A 26200-nucleotide genomic window follows, 5' to 3' on the forward strand; every position below is an offset into this window, starting at 1 on the left:
ATTAAGAAACAAGAACACTAAAATAATAGTTATGTCAGATTTCAGTTATAGTTACCATATTTTTTTTTATCATACGATGTTACCATATTTTTTTTACCCATACATTTAAACGTTTGACATTAATGTCTCAATTTTGTAATACTAACAACAAATCACCAATTAATAGTTGAAGGCCTCTTGTTTTGTTTACTTTCTTGTCCAGAAAGACACTTACCTAAACTTGTGGGCTTGATGAGAACATCAAGGACATCATAAAAGGGCAGGTTTTTTAACTGCACATCAGGATGGACAGGAGGAATCGGAGGAGATGGTTGCTGCATCTCAAATGTGGGCTTAGTATCTTGAAGCAGCACAGAACCAACAGGAGAGGACGGTGAGTGAGGTGTAACTGAAGTGGAAGGCAATGAGTGGATTCCAGCCACAGCCAAGTCAGGTTCTACAGGAGATGAGCTACCATCCAAATTAAAAACCGATGATTTGATTGTGGATAAATCAGAAAGTCCTTCAAGAGTCCGAGGATATCGACGTCTATATAATTCTCGGATTTTAATCTGAACCGCAGGGCTGCAGCCACTCTTCAATAAATGCAGCGCCCTCATTAGGAGGTCATGTTTGCGTCCACTTTTATTCCGTCCAGCAAAGCCTAATAACACTTGTAGTTCAGAAACCCTAAAACTAGAAACCATATTCTAAAAAGAAAGAGAAAAAAGATAAGCCAATAGTCATCTCCAAACATAAAAACCCCACCTAATATACTATAAAATCTGATTTTTTCCTCTATCAATTGACACATGCTAGTAATCAGCATTTTTCACATTCCAACGTAGAATCACTAATATTCATAAAACCATCTCCCATAAAAATGATTCAAATTACATCACTGAATTATACCTTGTTAAACTCTTAATTCTGGTAATCTAATCTACTAGTGTCTATTAACCTCTTCATTATTTGATTATGCACTAATTAAATCCATATTTGCTTTATTATGAATTCTATAACCAATGGAAATGTTCTTTTACAAAAGTAAGCCTAATATTTGTGTTGTTACAAAGTTATCACTAATTAACCTAGCAAAAAATTAGATGTGGTTACATGTGTAACTTCTGGTGCTACTTAGTAAATTTATAAAATCAAGTCATATAATTGTGATCCAAAACCCAATGAATTTTTATTTTACCCCAACTCAAATATTAGGGAACAGACAATATAATAAGAAACTGATATTTTAAAATATTAAAAGCTAAAAACCATTTCCATTTTATTTAGCAATCAAACTTTCAAAATTATTAAAAATCCTAGCTGGATATTGAAATGAGAAAAATACTTTTGAAAATGGAGAGTCAACTAAAGGACAAGATTACCCTCCACCTCACTCTACTGACTTATTTTTGGGTATAAAATAAAGGCAGTTCCTGTTTTACATCTCACCTTCTATTTATTCAACAAAATCTAATGAATACTTTTAACCACCTGCTGCCTCATGAATTCTGCTATTGTGATTTTTGAGTTGATTCTGAATTTAAAGGTAAACCACATGGGTCAGATTTACCAAAATCACACATCCACCATCTAGTGAGAGAGAGGAAGACCTGGAGCTGACCAAAATTCTTTCAGAAACCTACTCACAGAAGACCCTTTTCTTACTGTGACTTGAGGTTTCTCCACGCATCCTAATCAGTGAGGCTCAAACCTAAGCAGCCTGGTATTCGTTTTCTGGACAACTTGGGGTCTTATCCCCTAAAATAATTGGAGATTACGTACACAAAGGAAAAGATTTATAATGTCACATGATTCTGAACAGCAGATGAAAAGTCTCTGCATTTACAAAATGCTGCAAAGATAAAGTAATGCCAAAAACACAATCAAAAATAATGGTTTTGAGAGTCAATGAACAGCTATGGAAAACTTCAGTCCAGCAAGTCAGTAGCTGTAGGTCAACCCCTGGCACCAAGACTTAGGACCTTGGGAAAGACATTTCATTTCTCTGGTCTTCAATTTCCATTTAATTACAACAGCATATACCTGTAATCCTCGCTACTTGGGAGGCTAAAGCAGAAGGAACTCAAGTTTGTCAAGGCCATTTAGCTATTTAACAAGACCATGTCTCAAAAATAAAAAGGTCTGGGGATGTTGCTGAGTGGTAGAATACTTGCCTGTCGTGCAAGATCCTGGGTTCAATCCCTACTGCAACCAAATTAACTAAAGCAACAATAAAAACCTCCTCTCCTTTATTTACCACTTACATAATCTCTGAACCAAGCTTCAAATTCTTCCTCCAGTGAACGGGTATGCTTAGTAGGAAGGATCATTAAAAACCATAGAGGGGTGAAATTAACCTGCTATAAGTACTACCGAGAACTGATTTCAGCTACTATTCTCTACTAATCTCTGATGTCTATTAACTTTAGTCTATTTTTTTTAAAGTGAATTTTTTCTACTCCACTCTGCCATCTCTCAAATGTTCTCAAAGTATGATTTCCAATACTTCAGTAACAACTTCTATGTACTCTACAGAGGAATATGGCATGAGACACAGGGCTGGGGTGTAGTTCAATGGCATTGTGCTTGGGGCTGGGATGTGGCTCAAGCAGTAGCGCGATCGCCTGTTACGCATGCGGCCCGGGTTCGATCTTCAACACCACATACAAACAAAGATGTTGTGTCCGCCGAAAAACTAAAAAATATTTAAAAAATTTTTTTAAAAAAATGGCATTGTGCCTGCTTAGCAGGCAAGAAGCTCAGTGTACACACACGATACATTATCTGAATTCTAAATAAAAAACTAATGTAAATTAAGACTAAAACTTATAATAATCAACCCTGTTTCTTTACCATATTTGATAAACACAAAATTATAAAAATGCTTAAAACTGGAACATTATGTAATTGAAACATTACATTCATGAAGGCATATTCACACACAAAATAATCCACATTAAGCAGGAAAATAGAATAATTACATGTCATCAATGAATAAAAATATTTCCCTGACACTACTCTTCAACTTTAAACATGAGATAGAAAAAACAAAAAAACAGTTTGAAATAAGTTAGAAACAGTGGTAAAATCAATACAACTATTTTGCAAATATCCCATCTACAGTGATGTATAATATGGATGCCGGAGAGGCTACCAAGGGAAACTGAAAAAATCATATTATTATTACATATTTTAGCTATGTTAAAATAGTACATTTTTATATACAAGAAAAAATAAAGACAAAACAAACATAGTCAATATGTCAAATGAGTGACCACGCAAAAGTCATCAAATGATATGGCAATTTTTAATCACTAGCCATTTCAGAGAGTGTAGGAGGTCCAATTCTTGGTTTTTATTACTGATAAAATCATATTTTCCGTATAATCAAGTTCCCTTTTACTTGAGGGTCCTTAAATCAGTCTCTACGTTACAATGATTACAGTAGCTTCCAGTGTAACAAAATCAAAACCAAAATTCAGTTATTAAAAGAAACAATAAAGAACATACTACTTTTCAAAAATCTATAAACCTTGGAGAACATCTCCTAAATGCTTCTTTTACTATACAATAAAGATTTAACACGTGTACACCTGGCAGCCCCGGAGGTGGAGGCAGGAGGATTACAAGTTTAAAGCCAGTCTCAGCAACTTAGCAAGGCCCTAAGCAACTCAATGAGACCCTTTCTCTAAATAACATATTTTAAAAGGGCTGGGGATGTGGTTCAGTGGTTAAGCACCCCGGGTTCAATCCCAGGTACCAAAAAGAGAAAAAAATAACAGTCAAGAAAACAAATAACCAACAACAAAACAAACCACAAAAGTAAAGAATTAAATAAAGCAAAAAATATGAACGAGAAAACAAAATGCAGTCTATTAAAAAAAAAAAAAAAATCAGGCCCCCAAAAGGGAAAGCTAACAAATGCAGACTTCAAAATAAGAAAAAGCTCATAAAGATCACAAATACTACGAAAATTTCTTTAAGAGAACTTTATGCAACTATGTCCTAACAACTTAAAGCCATAGCCAAAAGCAATTTCCTAGAGAACTATAAAAACTATAAATTACTCCATCCAAGTCAAAAAGATGTAGTAGTATCTGTCCCCGCGATACACATTCAAACACATCTACCAAACAAGGCAGTTTAGTGAATGAATTCTATCAGTTTCCAAGAAAATTATGAAATTGTTTCCTAAACTGCCCAACAGAATTCAAGTCTAAGAGTCAAAATACAAAATACTTGTTAGAAGACAAAGAGAAAAATATTGAACACCAAATTTCAAAAATATGCAAACTGATGATATTAAAATTTCAGCAGTGGTGTTTACCTCATCCAACCAAAATTTCAGGCAAAGCCTGATGAAACAATGGACCTAATGCACTATTCTTTCTCATTTCCCAAAATAGACCATAAAGTGTCCACTTATTAGGTTTGGATCTTAAATGTCGCCCACAGGCCATGTATTGAGGCTGGTCACTAGCATGTGAGAGGTGATGAAACCTTTAAGAGGTGGTACTTAGTAGAAAGAAATTAGGTCACTGGGACCAGGCCCCCAAAGGGGATAAAGGAACCCTGGCCCCTTCCTCTCCTAGCTCCCAGTCTGCCATATATAAAACAACTCTGTTCCACAATGTGCCCTCCCCCTACAATGTTCCGCCTAACCAAGGGCCCAAAGTAATGGGGCCAAGTGAATATGGACTGAAACCTCAGAAACTGTGAACCAAAATAAATATTTTCTCCTTATAAACTGATTATCCCACGTATTTTATCACAGCAAGGGAAAGTTAACTAACACACTGCTATAATATGGGGGGAGGGAAGGTGATAAATCACACAACTACTGCTTATTCTATTACAATATTAAAACAATAAACACCTCCATTTATGAATATGGTATAATTTATAAACCAATATTAACACATTAACAATGTTTTCTGAAGTATACCAATACAGTATATCTGAGGAATATATGAACAATTTAACATAAATTGAGTAAAGTACTTGGTTTAGATGATCTCCCCAGAGCAGCGGGTTTAGGTCAGTGGCAGAGAACTTGCCTAGCAAGAGCAAGCTGGACAGGGTAAAATTCCTATCCTTAAAGTCAAGTAGTATAAAATATCAGATTTTCTTTTGACTAATTTGTAGAAAGTAAGTAGGTAAACACCTACATGAAAAAAAGAGGAATTGATCACTATTGAAAAAAAGAGGAATTGATCACTATTGAAGTTCAGTGTTGAGTACATGAGGAATTCTCTCTGGAAATGTAAGAATGTAACCATAATTAAAAGTTTGCTTAAACAGGGGAAACTAGGTACCTGTCATATAGTGACTCTCTCTGTACTACATTCCAGGCTTTTCTATAAATCTCAAAGTAGTCTAGACTTAAATTTAAAAATTGACAGTTTGTTTAAAGGTGGTGAGTGGTGTGGGAAGATTGTGGTTTAAGTAGCATTTCCCATTAAAGGAACCCAGGCTCCTTAGGGGAAATGCTGGATTAGAGATGTGGGGTAGGAAATGCATACAAGATCAACCTAAACCATTTTATCACACCAGAAAAAAAGAAATTTATCCAAGACTACCGGGATCTCATCAGAACAAAGAAAACATCTAGAATGAGATCCCACTAGCCCAAGATTTGAAAAATGCATCAAAAACAAACAAGTACAACAACAAAAAACAATAACTACATTGGATTCAAACATTAAATATATAATAAACTTTGCTCATAACAGTACTTTTAAAAGCTCACTGATCATCCTTAGACAATGTTAGGGAAACAAACAAAAAGATGCACTGATTCAAGAAAGAGTCACAGAATTATTTAGATAAATATTAGAAGGGTATTTTATAAAATTTTATTCATTCCTAATAAACCTCTCAAACAGCTATAGTAGGAAACTGTTAACATGATAAATGGTATCAATCAATAACAAATATCCAATTAAAAATGAAACATTAAGATGGGTGTGATGGCACATGCCTGTAATCCCTGCAGCTTGGGAGGCTGAGGCAGCAGGATCGCGAGTTCAAAGCCAGCCTCAGCAATTTAGCAAGGCTCCAAGAAACTTGGTGAGACCCTGTCTCTAAATAAAATACAAAAAGGACTGGGGAAGTGGCTCAGTGGTTAAGCGTCCCAGGGTTCAATCCCAGGTACAAAAAAAAAAAAAAAAAAAAAGATACATTTAGCTGGGCATGGTGGCAAATGCCTATAATCCCAGAGACTCTAGGCTCAGGCAGGAGGATTATGAGTTCAAGGCCAGTCTCAGCAATTTAGCAAGGTACTGTTTCAAAATAAAAAATTAAAAAGGGCTGGGGGATGTGGCTCGGTGGTTAAGTGCCCCTGGTTCAATCCCTCCCTGCCAAAGAAACACTGTCATAAAGTCAAGGCCTTTAAAATGTACATTGTTTTGTCACTCAACATTATTCCAAAAATCCTAAAATAATACAACAAATCAATAAAAAGTTTATAAACTCAGATTTACAAACAATAGGACTCTTTACATTGGAAATACAAAGAATCCACTGAAAATTAGAATCATTAGCATTAAACCAACAAAATTCTTCTGTTAAATACTGTCTGAGGTTTCACATTATTTTAAAATCAATTTTATTGCCAGGCATGGTGGTGTATGCCTATAATCCCAGAGACTTGGGAGGCTAAGGCAGGAGGATTGCAAATTTGAGTCCAGTCTCAGCAATTTAGCAGGCCCTAAACAATTTATCGACACCCTATCTCAAAATAGAATATAAAATGGACTGCAGATGTAGCTCAATGGCAAAACACCTCTGGGTTCATCCCCAGTACAAAAACAAAATCAGTAAAATTTCAATGAATGTTGGAGAGCATAACAGGCCAAACTTAGAATAATTATATATATATAAAATTATTTATATATACATATTTATAAAATAGAGCAAGTGGTGATGAATGAATAAAGCAGGGGAAGCAAAAGAGAAAGAATTTGCAATTTAACAGGAAAAAGATCACAGTGAAAAGGTAATTGAGTAAATAGAGAGTTAACAAAATGCCCATGGAATACCTGAGGAAAAACATTCCAAAGCACAGGACAGAGCTGATACAAAAGTTCCCAGGAGAAAAGCACATCTAACACACAGCAGGTAAAACAAAAAGCCCACCACTGCTGAACCAGAATAAGCAAGAAAAATGCATACTAAGATAACAGAATGATGGGGAAGCAAATATAGCTCAGCAGGAAAGCATCTACCAAGCATGTCTAAGGCCCTGGGAAGTGAAGATTAGGGCAGGTACAGAAGGGGAAAGATCCATGAAGAGCAAAGAAAATGACAAACCTGGGACAGCGTTTAGCCTAAACAAGTATTGTATAAAATAGAATACAATGAGGTTGCAGAAAGAACGAAAATTCTAGGAAACAATGTAAACTGGTAGAGTGGTAAACAGTTTCTATAGGTGAGAAAAGAAAATTTTAGACTGACATACATCAAAATTTTAAGAGAAGTGAGGTGTGGTGGTACATGCCTGTAATCTCAGAGGCTGGGAGGATCACAAGTTCAGAGCCAGCCTCAGCAACTTAAGAGCCCTAAGCACTTAGCAAGAACCACATTCTAAATAAAATATAAAAAGGGCTGGGAATGTGGCTAAGTGCCCCCTGAGTTCATTTCCCAGTATCTCCTCCTACAAAAAAAAAAATTAAGAGAAATTTCAAGACAAAATCAAGAAGCTGTGGGGAAGCAAAAACATAATTTCACCACTAGTAAAGCAGGAAAAGCAAGGCAATGAGGAAAGAAAAGAAAAACAACAATACATGTGAAAACAAAGACAAAACACAAAGTAAGATAGCACAAAATAAAATGAATGAGTAAAAGTAAATGCATATAAGTTAATAACCCCAACAAATCAAAAGAAATAGACTGTCTAATAAAAGAACAAGATTAGGAATATCTACAGAAAAGCAAACATCAAAAAGATAATACAGGGGGCTGGGGTCGTGGCTTAGCGGTAGAGCGCTCACCTAGCACATGTGAGGTGCTGGGCTCAATCCTCAGCACCACATAAAAATAAATAAGTAAAATAAAGGTATTGTGTCCAACTACAACTCAAAAATAAATTAAAAAAAAGATAATACAGGAATATGAAGAACAACTCTATACCCATTTAAATGGACAATACAGATAAAATGAACCAATTCCCTGAAAAACACAAACTACCAAAACACTCAGTTTTTAAAACAGATCTTTTAAATACACTTCTAACTTGTAATTAAGGAAATTTAATTCACAATTTTAAAACCCCTATGAGAAATTCCCACCCCCAAGTGATTGTACGAATTCTTTTTTTTTTTTTTTAATATTTATTTTTTAGTTTTCGGCGGACACAACATCTTTGTATGTGGTGCTGAGGATCGAACCCGGGCCGCACGCACGCCAGGCGAGCGCGCTACCGCTTGAGCCACATCCCCAGCCCAATTGTACGAATTCTATCAAAGAAAAAATGAACCCTAGTTCTACATAATATCTATAAATAATACAAAAAAAGAGCTAAAGAACACTTTCAAATTCATTTTGTGGATCTAGTATTACCCTAAGACCAAAGCAAGAAAACAGTACAAAAAAATAAAACTATTCATCAATATCCCTCATAAATACAGATGCTTAAACCCTTAACAAAATATTAGTAAATAAAATTCAGCAATGTTTAAAAAGAATTATTCATGTGACCAAGAAGGGTTTATGCCAGGGATGAAAAGACTGGCTCACTGTTTGAAATCAACAAAGTACATGATATTAACAGCTAAAAAAGAGAAGTTCTATGATCAAATCAATCAATGCAAAAAAAAAAAAAAAAAAAAGCAGTTGACAAATTCAGCAACTACTCATTATCAAAAACTCTCAGAAAAATAGAAGTAGAAGGGAACTTCCTCAACTTCATCAACAGTATTAACCCAAAAAACAAAACAATACAAAAAACCCCAAACCTAGCTCTCCTACCAGTTAATGGTGAAATTAACTGCTTTCCCTCCATAATTAATGTTGGGAATGAGGCACTTATTCAATATAGTGCTAAAAGTTCTAGTAAAATAAGAAAAGGAAATAAAAGGTCCAACAAGTTGGAAAGGAAAAAAGTAAAACTATTTACAGATGGCATGACTGCCTATGTAGAAAATCCCATCAAATCTACAAAATGACTCCTAGAACTAATAAGTGAGTTCAGCAAGGTGACAGAACACAAAACAAACACCAACCATATCATTACATCTTTATAAACAGTGAACATGAGTAAAAAACAAGTTAAAAACATAACCCCATTTACAATCACTCCAAAGAAAATAAAATACATAATGTAAAAATCTAACAAATATGTATCGAACTTGTATGTTAAAAACTACAAAACACTGGTGAAAGAAATCTAAGAACCAAAAACATGGATTCTTCATCTTGGACTGGTTAAGTGGCCCTCAGTTCATTCCCCGGTACCTCCCCCTAAACCCCCCAAAAAATTTATTTAAGAAAAATTTCAAGACAATATCAAGAGGCTGTGGGAAAGCAAAAACATAATTTCATGATTAGTTAACACAGTTAAGATATCAGTCCTCCCCAAATTGATACACAGGTTTAACATAGTACCTATCCAAACCCCAGTAAGAATTAGATATGGTGGTGAACACTGGCAATCCCAGTGACTTAGGAGACTGAGGCAGAAGGACCACAAGTTTGAGACCAACCTCAGCAACTTAGTGAGGCCCCCAAAGACTTGACAAGACCCTGTCTCAAAATTTAAAAAAGTACTGGTGAGGGGCAAGGGTTACGGTTCGGTGGTAGAGCACTTGCTTAGCATGTGTGAGGCACTAGGTTCAAATCTCAGCACCACATACAAATCAAGGTCCATCAACAACTAATATTAAAAAAAAAAGTGCTAGTGATGTGGCTCAGTGATAGGGGGCACAAGGCGCTGGGCTTAAACCCCAAGACCCAGTGGGGAGACCAGTCCATGTATTATTCTGTAACTTAACTACAGTAATCAGGCTGTGTAATATTAAGGAAAAGACAGATACATAGCTCAGTGGAACAAAATAGAAAGTCCAGAAATAGAACTACTCAGATATGCCTAAATAATTTTGACAAAGGTATCAAATGTATAAATAAAGATGGCTTTCAACAAATGATACTAAAAACAACATCTATAGATTTAAAACAAACTACCATCTAAGTCTCCTAACTTCTACAAAAATTAACTCTAAGTGGATTGCAGACAAAAGTAAAAATATAACTACAAAAAAATTTTAATGGGAAATCTTTAAGATGTAGGTCTATTCTAAGAGTTCTTCGACTTGACACTATGATTAATAACAGGGAAAAAAGATATATTGGACTGTATCAAAATTAAAACTTGTACTCTGCAAAAGACCCCTTTAAAAGAATGAAAAGGCAGTCAAGAGGCTCAGAAGACATTTGCAAACTACATACTTGACAAAGACTAGTATCTAGAATATATTGATATTCTCAGAATACAACAGAAAAAAAAATTAAAAATATTTTAAAAGGACAAAAGACATGCAGAGACATTTCATCAATGGGGATATAGAAATGGCAAATATGCACAATAAAAAATGTTTAACATCATTAGCCTTTAGGGAAATGCAAATTAAAACCTCACTAAGTTATCACTTAGATACCTACCAGAATGGCTAAAATGAAAAACAGTGATAACACCAAATGCTGGCAAGGATGTAGAGAAACTGGATCACTCCATATATTGCTGGTAGGGATGAAAATGGTACAGCAACTCTGGAAAACATTTAGCAAGTTCTTTAAAATCTACACATAAAACAATCAGAAGATGCAGTAATTGCACTCGTAGGCATTTATCCCAGAGAAATTAAAGTTTAAGAAAAAATTAGAATACCCTATGAACAAAACTTTTATTGACAACTAAGCAAAAAACTATAAACTCAGATGTCTTTCAACAACAAATGGATAGTAGTAAATTCATACCACTGAATACAACTCAGCAATAAAAAGGGACAACCTTTTACACATAATAGCCCAGAAGAATTTCCAAAGAATTCTGCTGAATGAAAAGAGTGAAATCAAAAAGGCTACATACTATATGATTCAATTTATGTAACATTCTTTTTGTTTGTTTTGGTCCAGGTATTGAACTCAAGGGCGCTTAACCAGTAAGCCACATCCCTAGCCAGCTGAGGCTGGCTTTGAACTCGTGATCCTCCTGCCTCAGCCTCTCAAGTCACTGGGGCATGGGCCACCATACCCAGCCTATGTAACATTCTTGAAAAGACAAAAATCACCGAAGTGAACAGATTGATTCATGTTTCCCAGAAAGTAGGGGTTGAGGGTGGCTAAAATATACTATGAGGGATTCTTAAGCAGATAAAAAATAGTATCTTCATCCTGTCAGTGCCAATATCCTGATTTTTAACACTGTACTGCAGTTTTGCAAGATGTCACCAACTAGGGACACTGGATAAAGAGTACATGGGATGCCTCTACTATTTCTTGAAACTGTAAGTGAACTGACAATTATCTTCATAAAATAATTTAAAATTACAAAGACCAAGAGTATCTGGACAGTTAATTTTTTTAATTCAATAGCATGATATTCACAAGACATATGATCAAAATAACACAAATGTACAGAGAGAGAATTTTCAAAATCAGACAAAATTAACTGCCCAAAAGACATATAATCTAGATATATTAATTAATAACACCAGTATTTAAATCAAAGCCATTCCTAGGTACATATTTAGTATATAGAGTAAAAGTTTCAGGCTGGGCATAGGGACACATACACTCATAATTCCAGCAGCTTGGGAGGCTGAGGCAGTAGGATCCTGAATTCGAAGCCAGCCTCATCAACTCAGTAAGGCGCTAAGAAACTCAGACCCTATCTCCAAATAAAATTCTAAAAAGAGCTGGGGATGTGGCTCAGCAGTTAAGCACCCTGGGTCCAATCTCGAGTAACAACAACAACAAAAATGTTTCAGTTCAGCAGGAAAATAGAATAGATTTAAACTTTCATGTTCTAATAACAAAACATTTTTATCTGTTGCTAGAACTATAAGACAAAACTGAGTAAAACAATAGAAAATGAACATAACTCTAAAAAACAATGACATAAGGTTTTAGCAACATAATTAAAATACTGACAAAAATTATATAAATTAGCCAGGCGCAGAGGAGCATGCCTATAATCCCAGCAACTAAGGAGGCTGAGGCAGGAAGATCATGCCTGAGTTCAAAGCCAGCCTCAGCAACTTAGCAAGGCACTAAAAGCAACTCAGAGAGACCCTGTCTTTAAATAAAATACAAAAATGGGCTGGGGATGTAACTCAGTGGTTGAGTGTCTGAGTTCAATACAGGTATCAAAAAAACAAACAAAAAAAATTGTAAAAATTAACCACATCGTCTCAACAGATTTCAAAGAAATGGTATCATACAGACCATGCTGCCTGGCCACAATGCTGTGTGCATAAATCAATAACAATTCACTAGAGGAACTCCCTATGCTTGGAAATTAAATTTTTTAAATAAGAATTCATGGAGGCTGGGGATGTGGCTCAAGCGGTAGCGCACTCGCCTGGCATGCGTGCGGCCCGGGTTCGATCCTCAGCACCACATACAAAACAAAGATGCTGTGTCTGCCGACAACTAAAAAATAAATATTAAAAAATTCTCTCTCTCTCTCCCTCTTTCACTCTCTCTTTAAAAAAAAAAAAAGAATTCATAGGGAAAAAATAGAAAAGTGCAAGGGAAAGTACTACACATCAAAACTTGGGTGATGCAGAAAAGGCAATATTAAAACATCTTTGGTCTTAAAAGTCTATACTAAGGGGATATAGCTCAGTTTGTAGAGTGCTTCCCTTCCACACACAAGGCCATGGGTTCAATCCTCAGCACCATAAAAAAGAAAAAAGAAAAAAAGTCAGTCTATACTAAAATGTTGAAGCTAATAAAAGGCATTCAACTTATTAGAAAATAAGAATCATGAAAAAATAAAGAGAAACCAATGAAATGGGAAAAGGATACACTAAAGAGTATAATCAAAGCAAATTATTCTCCAAAGTCTTCAAAATTTGCGAAGTTTTAGCTTAAAATAAGAAGGTGTTAAAAAAAAAAGATCAAGAGGATATTACTTACACAGTACTACAAAATTAGAGATTAACAACTTAATACCATAAATTCAAGAATGTATATGAAGGGGCTAGGGTTGTGGCTCAGTAACAGAGTGCTTGCCTACCATGTGTGAGGCACTGTGTTCAACCCTCAGCACCACATAGAAATAAATAAATAAACATTAAAAAAAAAGAATGTGTATGAAATGAACAAATTCTTATAACCTACCAAAACAGGTTTGAAAATTGAAAATATAAACAATATAATCAAAATGACTATATCAGTAGTTAAGAAGCATCTTTCAAAGAAACCACTAGAGGCTAGGAAAATAGCTCAGTGGTAGAGTGCTTACATGGCACACAGGAGGCCTAGTAACAATTGGGGGGTGGAGGGGGCATGGTACTGTGGCCCAGGGTTGCTTTATCACTGAGCTAATCCCCAACCCATTTTATTTTGAGACAGGGTCTTACTAAATTGCTTAAGGCCTCATTAAATTGCTGAGACGGGCCTTGAACTTGTAATCCTCCTGCCTTAGCCTCCCAAGTCATGGATTACAGGCACGTGCACCAAAGCCCAGCATTACTAACAATTTTATAAGAAAGGTCTATCAGACATTTCAGAAATACATCATTCTAATGTCATATAAACATTTCCAGAAGAGAAAAGATGTTTTAAAAATTCTAGGCAAGTGTTACTTATTATTTGAAATAAAAATCCTAATCCTAATCCTAATTAAGCATCTTCAAATTTAATTCAATAATGAAAAAAGAAACAGATCAGCATTTAATTTATATTTGAAACAGAAGGTTTGTCTAAGTAAGTTAAAAAATTAACCAATGTTGGGCTGAGGATATAGCTCAGTTGGTAGAGTGCTTGCCTTGCACTCACAAGGCCCTAGGTTCAATCCCTATGACCACAAAAAATAAATAAATAAATAAATAACCAATGTACTTCACTCTATTAATAGAGTATAGAAGAAAATAGTCTCAAAAGATGAAGAAAAAGCTTGTGATTGAAAAAAAAGTTAGCAAACCAAGGAAGCAAAATCTTCAGCCTACAAAGACTCTCTACAATAAACCTTTAGTAAGCATCATACTTAACTGTGAAACTTTTAAAGTATTCCCTTTAAAATCAAGACCAAGATCAGGATGCCCACATCACAGCTTCTATTCAACACTGTACTGAAGATCCTAGCCAGCACATTAAGACAAGAAGAAAAAGAATTAAAAAAAAAAAAAAAAAAAGCACAAGAATCAGAAAAAACAAAGATGTCGTTATTCACAAATAGGACTATCTCTATAGAAAAATCCAAAGAAAATCTATAGATAATTTACCACAACTAGAAATGCAGCAAGGATGTTATACAAAGTCCAGTTGTACTTCTAAACACCAGTAGTGTAGAAAATATAATTATAAAAAGACAATATTTATGATTTACTCTAAAGTATCTAGAAATAAAATCTAAAAAAATATTTGCAACAGCTTAATTGAAAATTATAGAACGTTACAAAAAGCTATAATAGATGTAAATAAATGGCGAGTACAATACTCATGGTTTAAAAATAACTAATTTACAGATTCAATGCATTTCTCAAACGCAAAAACCCAAATGAGATGTGGTGGGGGGAACAGACAGATAAACAGATACAGAGACAGATAAAGAAACTCGAAAATATGATTCTCAAATTGTAGAGAGGACCAATAAGCCAAAAAGTTCCTTAAAGAACAACTATAAGACCCACAGGACTTTTCCTGCTTCTGTCTCTTCTCAGTGACTCACTAGACTATTTCAGAACAACTGTCCCTGTGAGAATTTAACTGAGCATAATATTAAAAAAAGCATTTGTTTGAAGGCATAAAGTGTTACAAGGGAGTCAAGGACTCACCCTCCACCGGGCCCCGCTGGAACTCTCCGGGAACTCCGCGAGAATTCAACCGGTTAAATTGAAGGTGGTTAAGATGCCTTCACAGCCACAGCGGAGGTAAGATTGCATCATCCGAAGCCTAGTTAATCTTAAAAGCATTACTTAAAAAAAAAAAAAAAACATGAAAATGGGAAGATAATAGGATAAAAGCAATTTGGAGAAAGAAGATTAGAAATTTGAAGTGGGAAACTTTGAAGACAGAAGTACAGGAAGGTGAAGAAAAGATAGAGAAGATGTAGGAAGACAAGAATTTTAAACCCACAAAATAGGAAGCAAAAGAAAACTAGGAGGAAAAAAAGCAACTAAGGGTGAATGTACAAACCTTAGAAGAAAACGAGAAGATAGAAACAAGATAGAAAATGGTTGAAAATGTCAAGTAAAGGTATTTCAGATAGAAAATGCAAGAAGCCAAGACAACTATTGGATACAGACATTCAAAACAGAAAAAGGTAGAAGAGAGAAGTTTGAAGTCAGTCTAATCTGGGACAGACAAGATCCATTCTTTATAGGACATATCAGGGCACATACAGGATTGCCTGGAGCCCTTAGTTTGGGCAATGATTTAGCAGATAAAACTACACATGACATACATATTTTTTCTACGCTAGAAGAAGCTACAAGTTTTCCTAAATCCCTCCATGTCAATGCAAATACTTTAAAAAAGCGTTTTAAAATAACTAAGGAACAAGCTAGACAAATAATAAAACAATGTCAAAACTGTGTGACCTTTTTACCACAAGTTAGTCTTGGAGTCAATCCTAGAGGACTGATACCTAACCATATATGGCAGATGGACGTCACACACTTGCCAGAATTTGGAAAATTAAAATATTTGCATGTTACAGTTGATACTTCTTCCGATTTTTGATGGGCTCCCTTCATGCCAGAGAAAAAACTAAAGATTTTATAGCTCATTGCTTACAAAATTTTGCCACTGTGGACGTTCAAGTTAAAAACAGATAATGGCCCTGGCTATACTTCTACCTCTTTTAAGCAATTTTGTTCATCATTTAGCATTACTCATATAACAGGAATCCTATGCAATCCACAGGGACAAGGCATAGGTGAAAGAGCTCATCAAACTATTAAAATGTACTTATTAAGGCAAAAAGAGGGAATTGAGAAGGGGTATACATCCCCCAAAGATAAACTTAAAATATACCCTTTTTACTCTAAACTTTTTAAATTTGGATTCATCTGTGCTTAGTGCTGCGGAAAGGCACATGTGTCCAAAAAATGTACATAAGCCCAAGGTACTTTGGAAGGATATTCTAATTGGACAATGGAAAGGTCCTGACCCAGTGACTGTCTGGAGTCGGAGGTCTGTTTGTGTGTTTCCACAGGGAGAACAGCAGCCGATTTGGATTCCAGAGAGACTAACTAAAGCGATTTCTACAGACCAAAAAGATGATGATTTGGCTCAAATCCATAACAGCTGATATCCAGAACTCCAATTTGGCTATCCTTACATCTGCGACAGTGGTTCTCCCACACCTGGAGGCTAATGAAACCAGGATGCTTTTTTCAATATCTATTTTATTATTGCCCTTTCCCACATCATGAAGTTCTATTTTATTTTTTGAGCTCATACAGACCTAGGTTAATGTTTTTTCTGATCAGTTCTATTTTTTGACTATGGAGTTTTTAAACATTGCAATGGAGATTTCACCTGTGAAAAGCTACAAGGCCTTTACTATTATGTTATGTGTTGTATGTATTGTATTATGTGTGCACACTTGTGTTTTGTGTTGTATGCCTGTATGTGCGTATGTCCATATATCATATATGAGGAGCGCTCATGAAAAAATGGATCCAATTTTTTTTATTATTCACGTGACTTAAATGGTCTAATTTAAATTGGGTAACAGCTGTTGAGGATTGTTTTAAAATGTGAACAAAAAAGGAGGTTAACAGATCTGTTTGTTTACTTTCACCTTTCCTTTTCATTATATTTAATAATTCTGTTCAGGATAATGTAAATTGTTCAGAAAATTGTTTTCTTAGTGCCTGCTGGTATGCTACATAATTTTTCTTTTTTTTGGCCATCATTGCCAGAATTCCTATCTTCATCCCAGTGCTGGTGAACACAAAGATAAAACCAAACTACAGCTTCTGTGATAGCTATCACAACAAACTGTATAAACTGATGCATCAATGAATAATGTAACTCAACAAGTGACGCTCAATCAAGAAGTCAATTTGCTTTGGGAGGAAATGGACATACTGATGGATTCCTCTGCTTTGAACTGCTTGCAGAACTTGCCTGGACTATGTATCACTTGTATAATTGTGAACTATCTGCTGGTGCAGCAACTTGTGGTAGTGCCGGGGTATTTTTGCTGATGGTGTCATCGGTGGTATCCTCCTCCCTTCTGCTTGTGATGGTCATTCAGCTAAAATTTGGGGGCCAACAGAGGTGAGGCAAAGAACCTCACCCACCCCCCCACTGGTGCAAAGGCCTATCCACAAGTATGGCTGTATGCTGGGCCGGTACTCAATGACGGTTAAGATCCAATTGCAATGGTACCAACCTAAGACAGGAGGCTGACGCCTTGAGGTCAGCTCATTCAATGACGGGTAAGGACCATATGTAGTATTGGACAACCTAAGACAGGCATGGTCCCTAAGCCACATGCTTGTTATTTAATAAACAGAATGGGGGAGATGTTGAGAGCCACAGTCTGGATGCCGCCTGGCATTTTTGCCAGAAGGAATGGTTAAGATGATGATAATTAAGTTAAGCTGTGTATAATTGCTGTGACTGGATGATGCTGGATTGAAATAGGCTGTGTATTCAGTTGTATATTAGACCCCTGCTGTCCAGCAATAGGGCTGGTGATGTGGCTAAGTGGTTAAGCACCTTTGTGTTGAATCCCTGGTATGAAAAAAACATAAAGCCAGACAAGAATGATGAATCTGAAATTCAGCATAGTGGCTACCCTCAAATTAGTGAAGGCAGGCATGGTTATGGTGGATGTGATCAGAGAAGGGCACCCTACTATAACTTCTGTAATAACTGTTAAGGGGTGATGAGTACACATATGTACTTTTACTTACATCTTACTTGTTATAATCTTTGGCACCTACCAACTATTTGACTATTAAAGTGTCATACTTAAATACATAAACCACTATTACAATTAAAATTAAGAACTTTTTGAAGAAATTAGCATCCTCAGACAAATTCAAAGTATTTTCCCCATAAATCCAAAACGAGTTGCCATTTCTTAAAACAAAACAAACACACACACACACACGCACACACACACGCCAAAAAAAAGGTAGAGCTCTTATAAAGAAAAAATATAATTATCGAAATAAACTCCATAGAAAACTTCAAAGTCAAGGAAATCTCCCAGGATATAAACAAAATATCAACATTCCAATATTGAGTTATCCAATATTCACCTATCAGGAGTCTCACAGAAGGACTGAGAGTGTAGCTCAGTGGTAGAGTGCCAGTTTAGCATGTGTCACGGCCCTGGGTTCAATCCTCAGAACACACTCGCATGCACACATCTCCCAAAAACACAAAAAAAGAGGGGAAATATTATCAAATTATAAGGTAATTCTGTAGTACTGAAGATTCTTAGAACTGAAAAACATTCCTGGAGGAGTGAAAACAGGCCCACCACTAGACACTGCATTAACACCAAAAAAAGGAAGTCATCATAAAGATTGTAAATGAGGTCACCACAAAGGAATAACCATCAGATCTGCAAAAGATCTCTCATTAACAACACTGAGTGTTTTAAATTCCTGAAGCAAAGTTTTTCAGTGTCTGAAGAGAGAGAAACTGTTATTATACAATTATACAGTCATGCTCCACATAAGAACACTACAATCAACAATGAACTGCATATACAACAATGGTCCCATAAGATTACAAAGGGGACGAAAAATCCCCCATTGTCTGGTGACTTCAAAACATCATAACAAATCAGTACAATGTATTATTCATGTTTGTGTTGATGCTGGTATAAACAAACCTACTGCACTACCAGGCCATCAGCTGTATAAAAGTATATAGCACATACAATTGTATGCACTACATACTACTGTTTATGTACTTAACTATTCATCATGATGAGAAGTTCTAAATCTTACTGTAGTTGAGTTTATCAGGCTTTAAAGTGCTCTGAATCTTGAAATTTTTCAGAATACCTGAAGATATTTCCATTATTTTATAAAAGTTGCAGGGTCTTTTTTACCTTTTTCATCTGATGTTTTAATCCACCTAGAACCGATTCTGTACAGTGTAAAGATCCAAATGTGTGTTTTTGTCAAAAATAATAAACCCATCATCTTTTATACAAATACTTCTTAATCACTACTTTAGATACACTTCTACTTATTTAAAAAAAAAAAGTACCACAAACAATATATTGTATTATGCCAGCAGCAGCCCTCCATACACATCTCTTGCTTCTCCCTCTCTTGACTGCACTTTCTACTGTGCTTGATTTAACCACATGTTCTGTTCATCGTGGACCTAAAAGTAACCAGGTATTCCATATGTATGTATAAACACAATATAGCCTAGACATATAGTAAACTGTTAAAGCACATTCTACAATGTTTACACAAAGATGAAACCACCTATGGATGCGTTTCTCAGAATGTATCCCAATGACTAATCCTGTATCTAAGACTTAAATGAGGAACCAAGGCAAGCCATTTTCAAACATTCAAGAACTCAGGAAATTTATCACTTAGCCTATCTTCCTGAAACGACTACTCAAGACTACATTTTGGTAAAATAAAGAAGATGTGTAATAAAAAGACATAAGATCCAAAAGAGAACACTCTTTATCCAGGAGTACAATATAAAGTAATCCCAGGATGACGGCTCATAAGAGGTTTGGAAAGCAAGCTTCCCAATTAAAAATAAAGGCCAGAAAGTCTACAAAGAAAGGTGGAGTGATTGCAAGATGATATCACATTATAATAATAATTTTTAAAATTTAAACTTAATTTCAGTGAGCTCTCTCACTCAAGCTTGTTGAGAGCACAAGCTTTATAGCATAGATGTAAAATTCCTTTATGAATCCACAGTTCTTGGTTCCATAGGGACTAATACTTATGTCAACATACATACTTAAAAGACAATTATTAGTACCCAAGTTCTAGAATCTTCCTGTAGACACAAGAAAGCAGAGTAGGAAGATGCATACAGGGAGAAGAAATGATAGGAAATGGATGGGTGTTATATCTTTCCCAGAAAGATTGAAAACTGAAGAGCTATCAAATTCATAGGTTAAAAAACAGATAATTAAACTATTATAAAAAGTTAGAAATAACTAGTAAAAAGATTAAAAACAAAAATATAACTAATAAAAATCAAAGAGGTAGGACAGGTGGAAAATGACCTAAATTTCTTATTCAAAAGTGCTTAGAATTTTTAAAAAAATCAGAATATGAAAAGATACTACTTTTTAACTTTTGAAATTTATCAGGGAAAAAAAAATTAAAAGCAGTTACAGAGGAAGTACAGTTAATGGGAAAGGAATTTCTTTCCATACTATCTGCACAGACACAGATACACAGATGAGGAGAAGAATTAAAAATAAAATCTTTTTTCCAGATTAGAGTCAACTGATTTGTCCCCGTTCACACAATTGATAATCATCAATTCTTTTTTTTTTTTTTTTGGTGGTGGTACTAGGGATTGAACTCAGGGCCTTGTGCATGTGAGGCAAGCACTCTATCAACTGATCTATATTGCCAGCTCTAATAATCATCAATTCTTGATGCTGATAACAAAAAAGGTATCTGATGTAATCAAGATCAGTAATCTGATCTATATAAAGCCAAATGGAGTGCTCCGAATGTTTATGGTAGGTTTATATTACTTTCTGCAAAGTCATAAAGATCTTATTTGTAAAAATATGTATTGAAACATTTTTTCAGAAAGTCTAGGAAAAAGCTATGTTACTAGTGGATTCAAAATGAACATTAATACAGAAGAGTTTGGATTATGATACAAATTGATTTCACTCATTATTTTTACTCAATTGTTCAATTTCATAAAATATAGTACCAAGCTAGGCATGGTACACATATAATACCAGAGACCCTGTCTCAAAATAAAAAATAAAAACAACTGGGGATGTTGCTCAGTGATAAAAGTTGCTCCTGGGTTCAATCCCCAATACCAAAAAGACCCAACTCTGATATTGAAATTATGGCACAACAGCAAACTTACCTACTTTGGTAAACTGGTTTGCCCACAGCTATGAAGAAAGTCATAATCATTTGCTCTTTCATCAACCCAAATACACACTCAGACTCTGGCATGTATCTTTATACTCATTTTCCAAAGCACACATACAGAATAAGCTCTCAATCAGTGAAAGGAACAAGATAAATAATAAGCAGATCCTTTCAGGGAAAAAAAAAAGTCACTAATAGATCCCCCTCCCCAATGTTGAGTAGAAAGAGGCAAGGAGAGTGAATTGACCAGGTTAAATACAAGGACCTTTGTAAGAATGACTGCTACCAGTAACCCACAGTATTGAAATTATGCCAACAGGAGGAGAAAAACAAGTAAAGAAAAAAAGTTGCTCTCTCTGGGGGTTGGGGTTATGGCTCAGCAATAGAGCACTCGCCTAGCACATGTGAGGCCCTGGTTCAATCCTCAGCACCACATAAAAACAAACAAACAAAGATTTGTGCCCAACTACAATTAAAAAAAAAAAAAAAAAAAGAAAGAAAGAAAAAAGTTGCTCTGGCTGAAGAGGTATATGGTTCCAAAAACCCAACTGTTCTGCCTCTTCACCACTTCAGGGCTTGGCTCCTCTATACTATTTTGAGGGGAGGAAGCAAGGCAGCAATGACAAAATGCAGACTATTAAATCTTGTGCCACATTAATGCAGAACTAGATAATTCACAAACTTATCCATTCACAAACTAGCTAACCTGCACTTCAAGACCTAACAACATAAGAGCTATAAACAAGTAGCTGGCGAACTGAAGAATTTTTTTCTCTGGCACTTTTTTTTTTCTTTCTTTCTTTTTTTTTTTTTTTTTTGCAGTACTGGGGATTGGATCCAGTGCTTTACACTTGCTGGAATGTGTTCTACCACTGAGTTACACTCGCAGCCCTTTTTAAAATTTTCAGACAGGGTCTCACTAAATTGCCCAAGTTAGCCTCGAACTGAAATCTTCCTGCCTCAGTCTCCAGCATAGCAAGAGTATCCCACTGCAATCCAGCTCCTCTGGCACCTTGAAAATCTCTAACACATGACGCAGTATTATAATCATCTTTGATTTCACATGCCAGAACTTTTTTTCTCAGAGAACTGCCTCCTTTCCCTCAACCCATCGGGATCACTTCCTAAGTCAGGTTTGTATGCTATGACTATTAACCCCCTAGCTATAGATTAGAACAGGAGTGGATCATCATCCAAACTCTGCAGTTCAGATTCTCTCTCCCAGAAGAATAGGAAGAGAGGTGGACTGGTACTCTACTGAACACTGAGCTTTAATGGCAGTGTAGGGTTGCCATATTCTACTGTTACCAGACAATATCTCTAATACCGGCTCACACAGCAATCTCAAAAACAGGGAATGTCTCATCAAATAAACCTCCCAAGCCTAAAAAGTAAAGCTACTAAAACACACTGAATAAACTTTCCCCAAATTCCCAACCTCCACTACAGATTCAGCACGAGTTCCAATTATTCCAGTCCTTTACTGATTTGTAGGGAGTGACACTGAAGGGTAACAAAAATACTCCCAGCAGCAATATCAGCAGCATCCAGATATGTGGCATCCAGATCAGCTGACCATTTCCTGCCAACAAGATAGCTAAACAATTATTGCTCATAATTCTTCGGGTTCTATAAATTACCTGTCTACACTCTGACCATCAGACAATATTCTGAACCTGAGACCATCATTTTGAGAGTCCTAGATACTTCTTCCCCTTCTCTTCCTAAGTATTTTAGTCAGCTTTCCTTCTGTCCTATAAGAAGTGTGTGATTATCATTTAATTTAATCCATAAATTTCAAGAAGATGGCTAGGATTTCCAGCTAGACCTAAAGGAACCTAAACAAACAATATAGCAGGGGCTTTAAAGGGCAAAGGACACTAAAGCTAAATGACTGAGGTTAAAAATCCCAGTATTTCCAGGCCAACCTGTGAGCTTGTAAGATTATTTAATCTCTCTGTGCCTAATTTCTTTATAGAATTGTGAGAATAGAATGTATACATGAAGTACCTAAACCAAAGCCAAGCATTATATCATAATGGATATAAGCCATCATCATCACTGTTTACAGTGGGGAAAGATGGGATACAGTTAATCTTTAAGTACAGTTATATCAGTTTAGCCTGAGAAGCTATCACAAAGAGGAGTAGATAATATTTTCTGCCTCTTCTCAGCCAGTAAACTTCCCTCTCTCTGAAAACTCTCCCAAATCTGTTGTTTGCCTTGATGCTGGACTTGGGGAACTCTGACTCATAACAGAAACGAAATTCAGTCACAGAAGTTTAAATATACAAGCACAGCCCTCACTGGGGCCACCACTTTGAAAAGAAGTGATAGCTCACAAGAGAAAGTGACAGATTGGCTCTCTGAAACAAGAGAAAGGAGCTAGCTTTATAGCCTGCTTGCAATGGTTGAGTTTAGATATGTTCATGGACTTTAGGTGTGCTTCAACCTGTGCGGGCAACCTATGAGTTAAGTCAGGACCTGATTATTGATATGCCTGGCACTGTTTCAGGATTGATAAATGAAGCACATTTGGTATAGGCAGTTAGAGGGACTTCAGGTTAGAGGGCTGTCAGGCTGTGAGCCATGGCCCAGGAGTGCATTTGCCCTTTGTCCCTAACTAGCTCACCCTGATGTGAACTGAAAAAGGGACCATCTTCGATCAAATACAGCTGATGTACAGGAAAAGAATCTGAAGTTAATCCACAGAGCAAATGAGAAAAAGATAGTAAGGGAGGCACAAAAAGAAAAAAAAAATTGTCTTTGGTTTCCGCCACTTGATAGTTCCTGGATTTACTACGATCTAAGCACTGACTGCCCTTTCTGCCATAAACAGATTAAGTTAATTCTCTGCTTCATATTAAGTTTTGACCAAAAACATCTATAAAAGTCAAATACAAGCTAGGCCTGGTGGCAAACACCTGTAATCCCAGTGGCTTCAGAGACTGAGGGAGGAAGATCACAAGTTCAGCAACTTAGTGAGACCCTGTCTTAAAGTAAAAAGGGGTGGGGACATGGCTCAGTGGTTAAGCACCCCTGGATTCAATTCCGGAGACCAAAAAAAAAAAAAAAAAAAATTAAATACAAATCCTGAAAAGTGTTCACCATCCCTTCTGCCCCCCACTTAAAAAAAAAAAAAGTTGGAGGAAAAGTTACATCCGTTACTATTACTACACAAGTTAAGACAACAATGCAGATAAAAATAAATTTAACTTCAAAGTTCAGTCTTCTCAACCCATCCAAAGCCTAGCATGTTTACAAAGGTGAGGTGACGCCTGCCACAGGTGTTTAAAGTGCCACAGCTGAAGCACTGAGCAACTAAAACCCTTAGACTTATGAACTAGGAACATCCTTTATCATGTTGAAATTATATGGGTTATAACATACACTAACATACTTTTCTCTTCAATGGAAAACAATTCTTTTTGAAACAGGAGGGAAAATGATATTGTACTTTGCTGATGTTCCACTAAACTACCAGGTAACCAGACCACATCTTTCTCTGACTCCATCCCCAAAATAATAAACATATAAAAGTGAATCTTGCCGGATTCGTAACCAGACTACATCTTTTCCCCACGCCATCCCCCAAACAATAATAAACATACAAAAGTGAATCTTGCCGAATTCGATAAAGTAACTCTGATATCACACGTATGTTTCATGCAAACTGGGTCGCAGTTCATCTTAGTTCACACTCATCTTTACTTAGAAATCTTGACTTTTAAAAAATGTAGTTCAATCTGCAAACATCCCATATATTGCCAATAACTCAGGAATCCATCCAGTTTTGTTTAAGTTACAGATTCTCTAAAGGTTATCAATCTGGTGGGGAAAAAAAAAATCATCTTTTTTCACTTAACCCCAAACAACTCCATTTCAAACCCTTACTATACAGAGGTATCAACAATAAACTTATGACTTTATTCTAGGGCTAAGAAAAATTATTTCTTTTCAAGAGCAGAAGGAGTGCATAGACCAAACAAATGGACTTTGCAGATTTCTTAACCACCGCACTAATATCAAGGTTTAAGGTCGATCACGAATGCAGTGTTCCCAAAAGACCACGCTTCTCTCCAATACATGGGAAGCACGGGTGGGAGGAAGAGGCCTTTTCTCGTGACAGATCTGACTAATCGGTAGCTTCAATCATAAAAGCAGGAGAGAAAAATTCCTAAACGCCAACTTCACGTCGCAGAAAACGGTCCTCCAACAACTGAGTATCAAGTATGAGGGCTTCTGAATCGCCACGGACACCTTCAGCTCTTGCCAAGGTGGGGACCAAAAGCTGCGGCCCTACAGGCTCAGGGGTCGGTCCACGTGCCTCCCGAGGGTACCCGGCCCCCGCGCCAGGTGTGCGGTCCTCCGCCCTCGGCCCAGGCCAGCCGCCCGCGTCCTCCGCCCGCTCGCTCCCCTCCCCCGCGCGCTCGGGCCCGTTCGGTCGCCGGTCGCAAGGCTCCGCCAACCGGCCCCCCAGCGAAACAAGCAGGCGGCGGCCGTCGACGCTGCGGCTTCCCCGCTTCCCTCCCCACCCTCTGCCGCGGCCTCCGGTCCCCGCTCCCGCGCCCCCGCTCACCCTCAACTCTTCGAAATCCGCCATTTTATACCACCCGTGGGCGCCGCTGCCGCCACCGCTCCCCCTCCCGCTGCCGCCAACAACGCCGCCGCCGCCACCACGGCCGCCGCCGCCTCCAGCACCATCCTGCACTGGGCGCCCCTGAAGACGCCGCGGCCACCGCCACCGCCGCCGCCGCTGCCGCCGCCGGGCCGTCACGTGACCAGCGCGGGAGCCCCGCCCCCTGTGCGCCGGCTGCGCCCTCCCGCTCGCGCCCCGTATGCTTCCGGCGTCGGGGCCGCGGCCTGGTCCCTCTCGGCCGCGCGTCGCCGGACTACCGTGGAGACGCCTGCGGGTTCTCAAGGCTCTGTCGCGTCTGCGGTGTTACCTGCGGGCTCAGAGGAGGGCC

General features: G+C 37.0%; 1 protein-coding gene across 9 annotated transcripts in view; it reads right to left on the reverse strand.

Annotated features, from left to right (window-relative positions):
• Positions 1-25965, reverse strand: part of Pias2 (protein inhibitor of activated STAT 2) — a 94957-nt gene extending 68992 nt beyond the window's left edge. For 4 of the 9 annotated variants that reach the window (XR_006848210.2, XM_046428438.2, XM_046428437.2 and 1 more), the window contains exons 1-3: positions 25813-25965; positions 10639-10746; positions 215-689 (exon numbers count right to left, since the gene is read on the reverse strand). Coding sequence is in view for 8 of the 9 variants with exons in the window: in XM_046428438.2 (XP_046284394.1) it covers positions 215-689; positions 10639-10746; positions 25813-25836 (607 nt within the window). In the remaining variant the exon portion in view is untranslated. Of the gene's footprint in view, positions 1-214; positions 690-10638; positions 10747-14196; positions 14216-14981; positions 15127-25812 lie in introns of those variants that run through there. The other 5 variants (XM_046428439.2, XM_046428433.2, XM_046428435.2 and 2 more) reach the window with 5 other exon arrangements.
• Between the last annotated feature and the right edge of the window lie 235 nt (positions 25966-26200).

This window comes from Marmota monax, unplaced genomic scaffold (genome assembly GCF_021218885.2).
Source record: "Marmota monax isolate L192 unplaced genomic scaffold, Marmota_monax_Labrador192_F-V1.1 WCK01_AAM20220418_F8-fsc00031, whole genome shotgun sequence".
In the NCBI taxonomy this organism is placed as follows: domain Eukaryota; kingdom Metazoa; phylum Chordata; class Mammalia; order Rodentia; family Sciuridae; genus Marmota; species Marmota monax.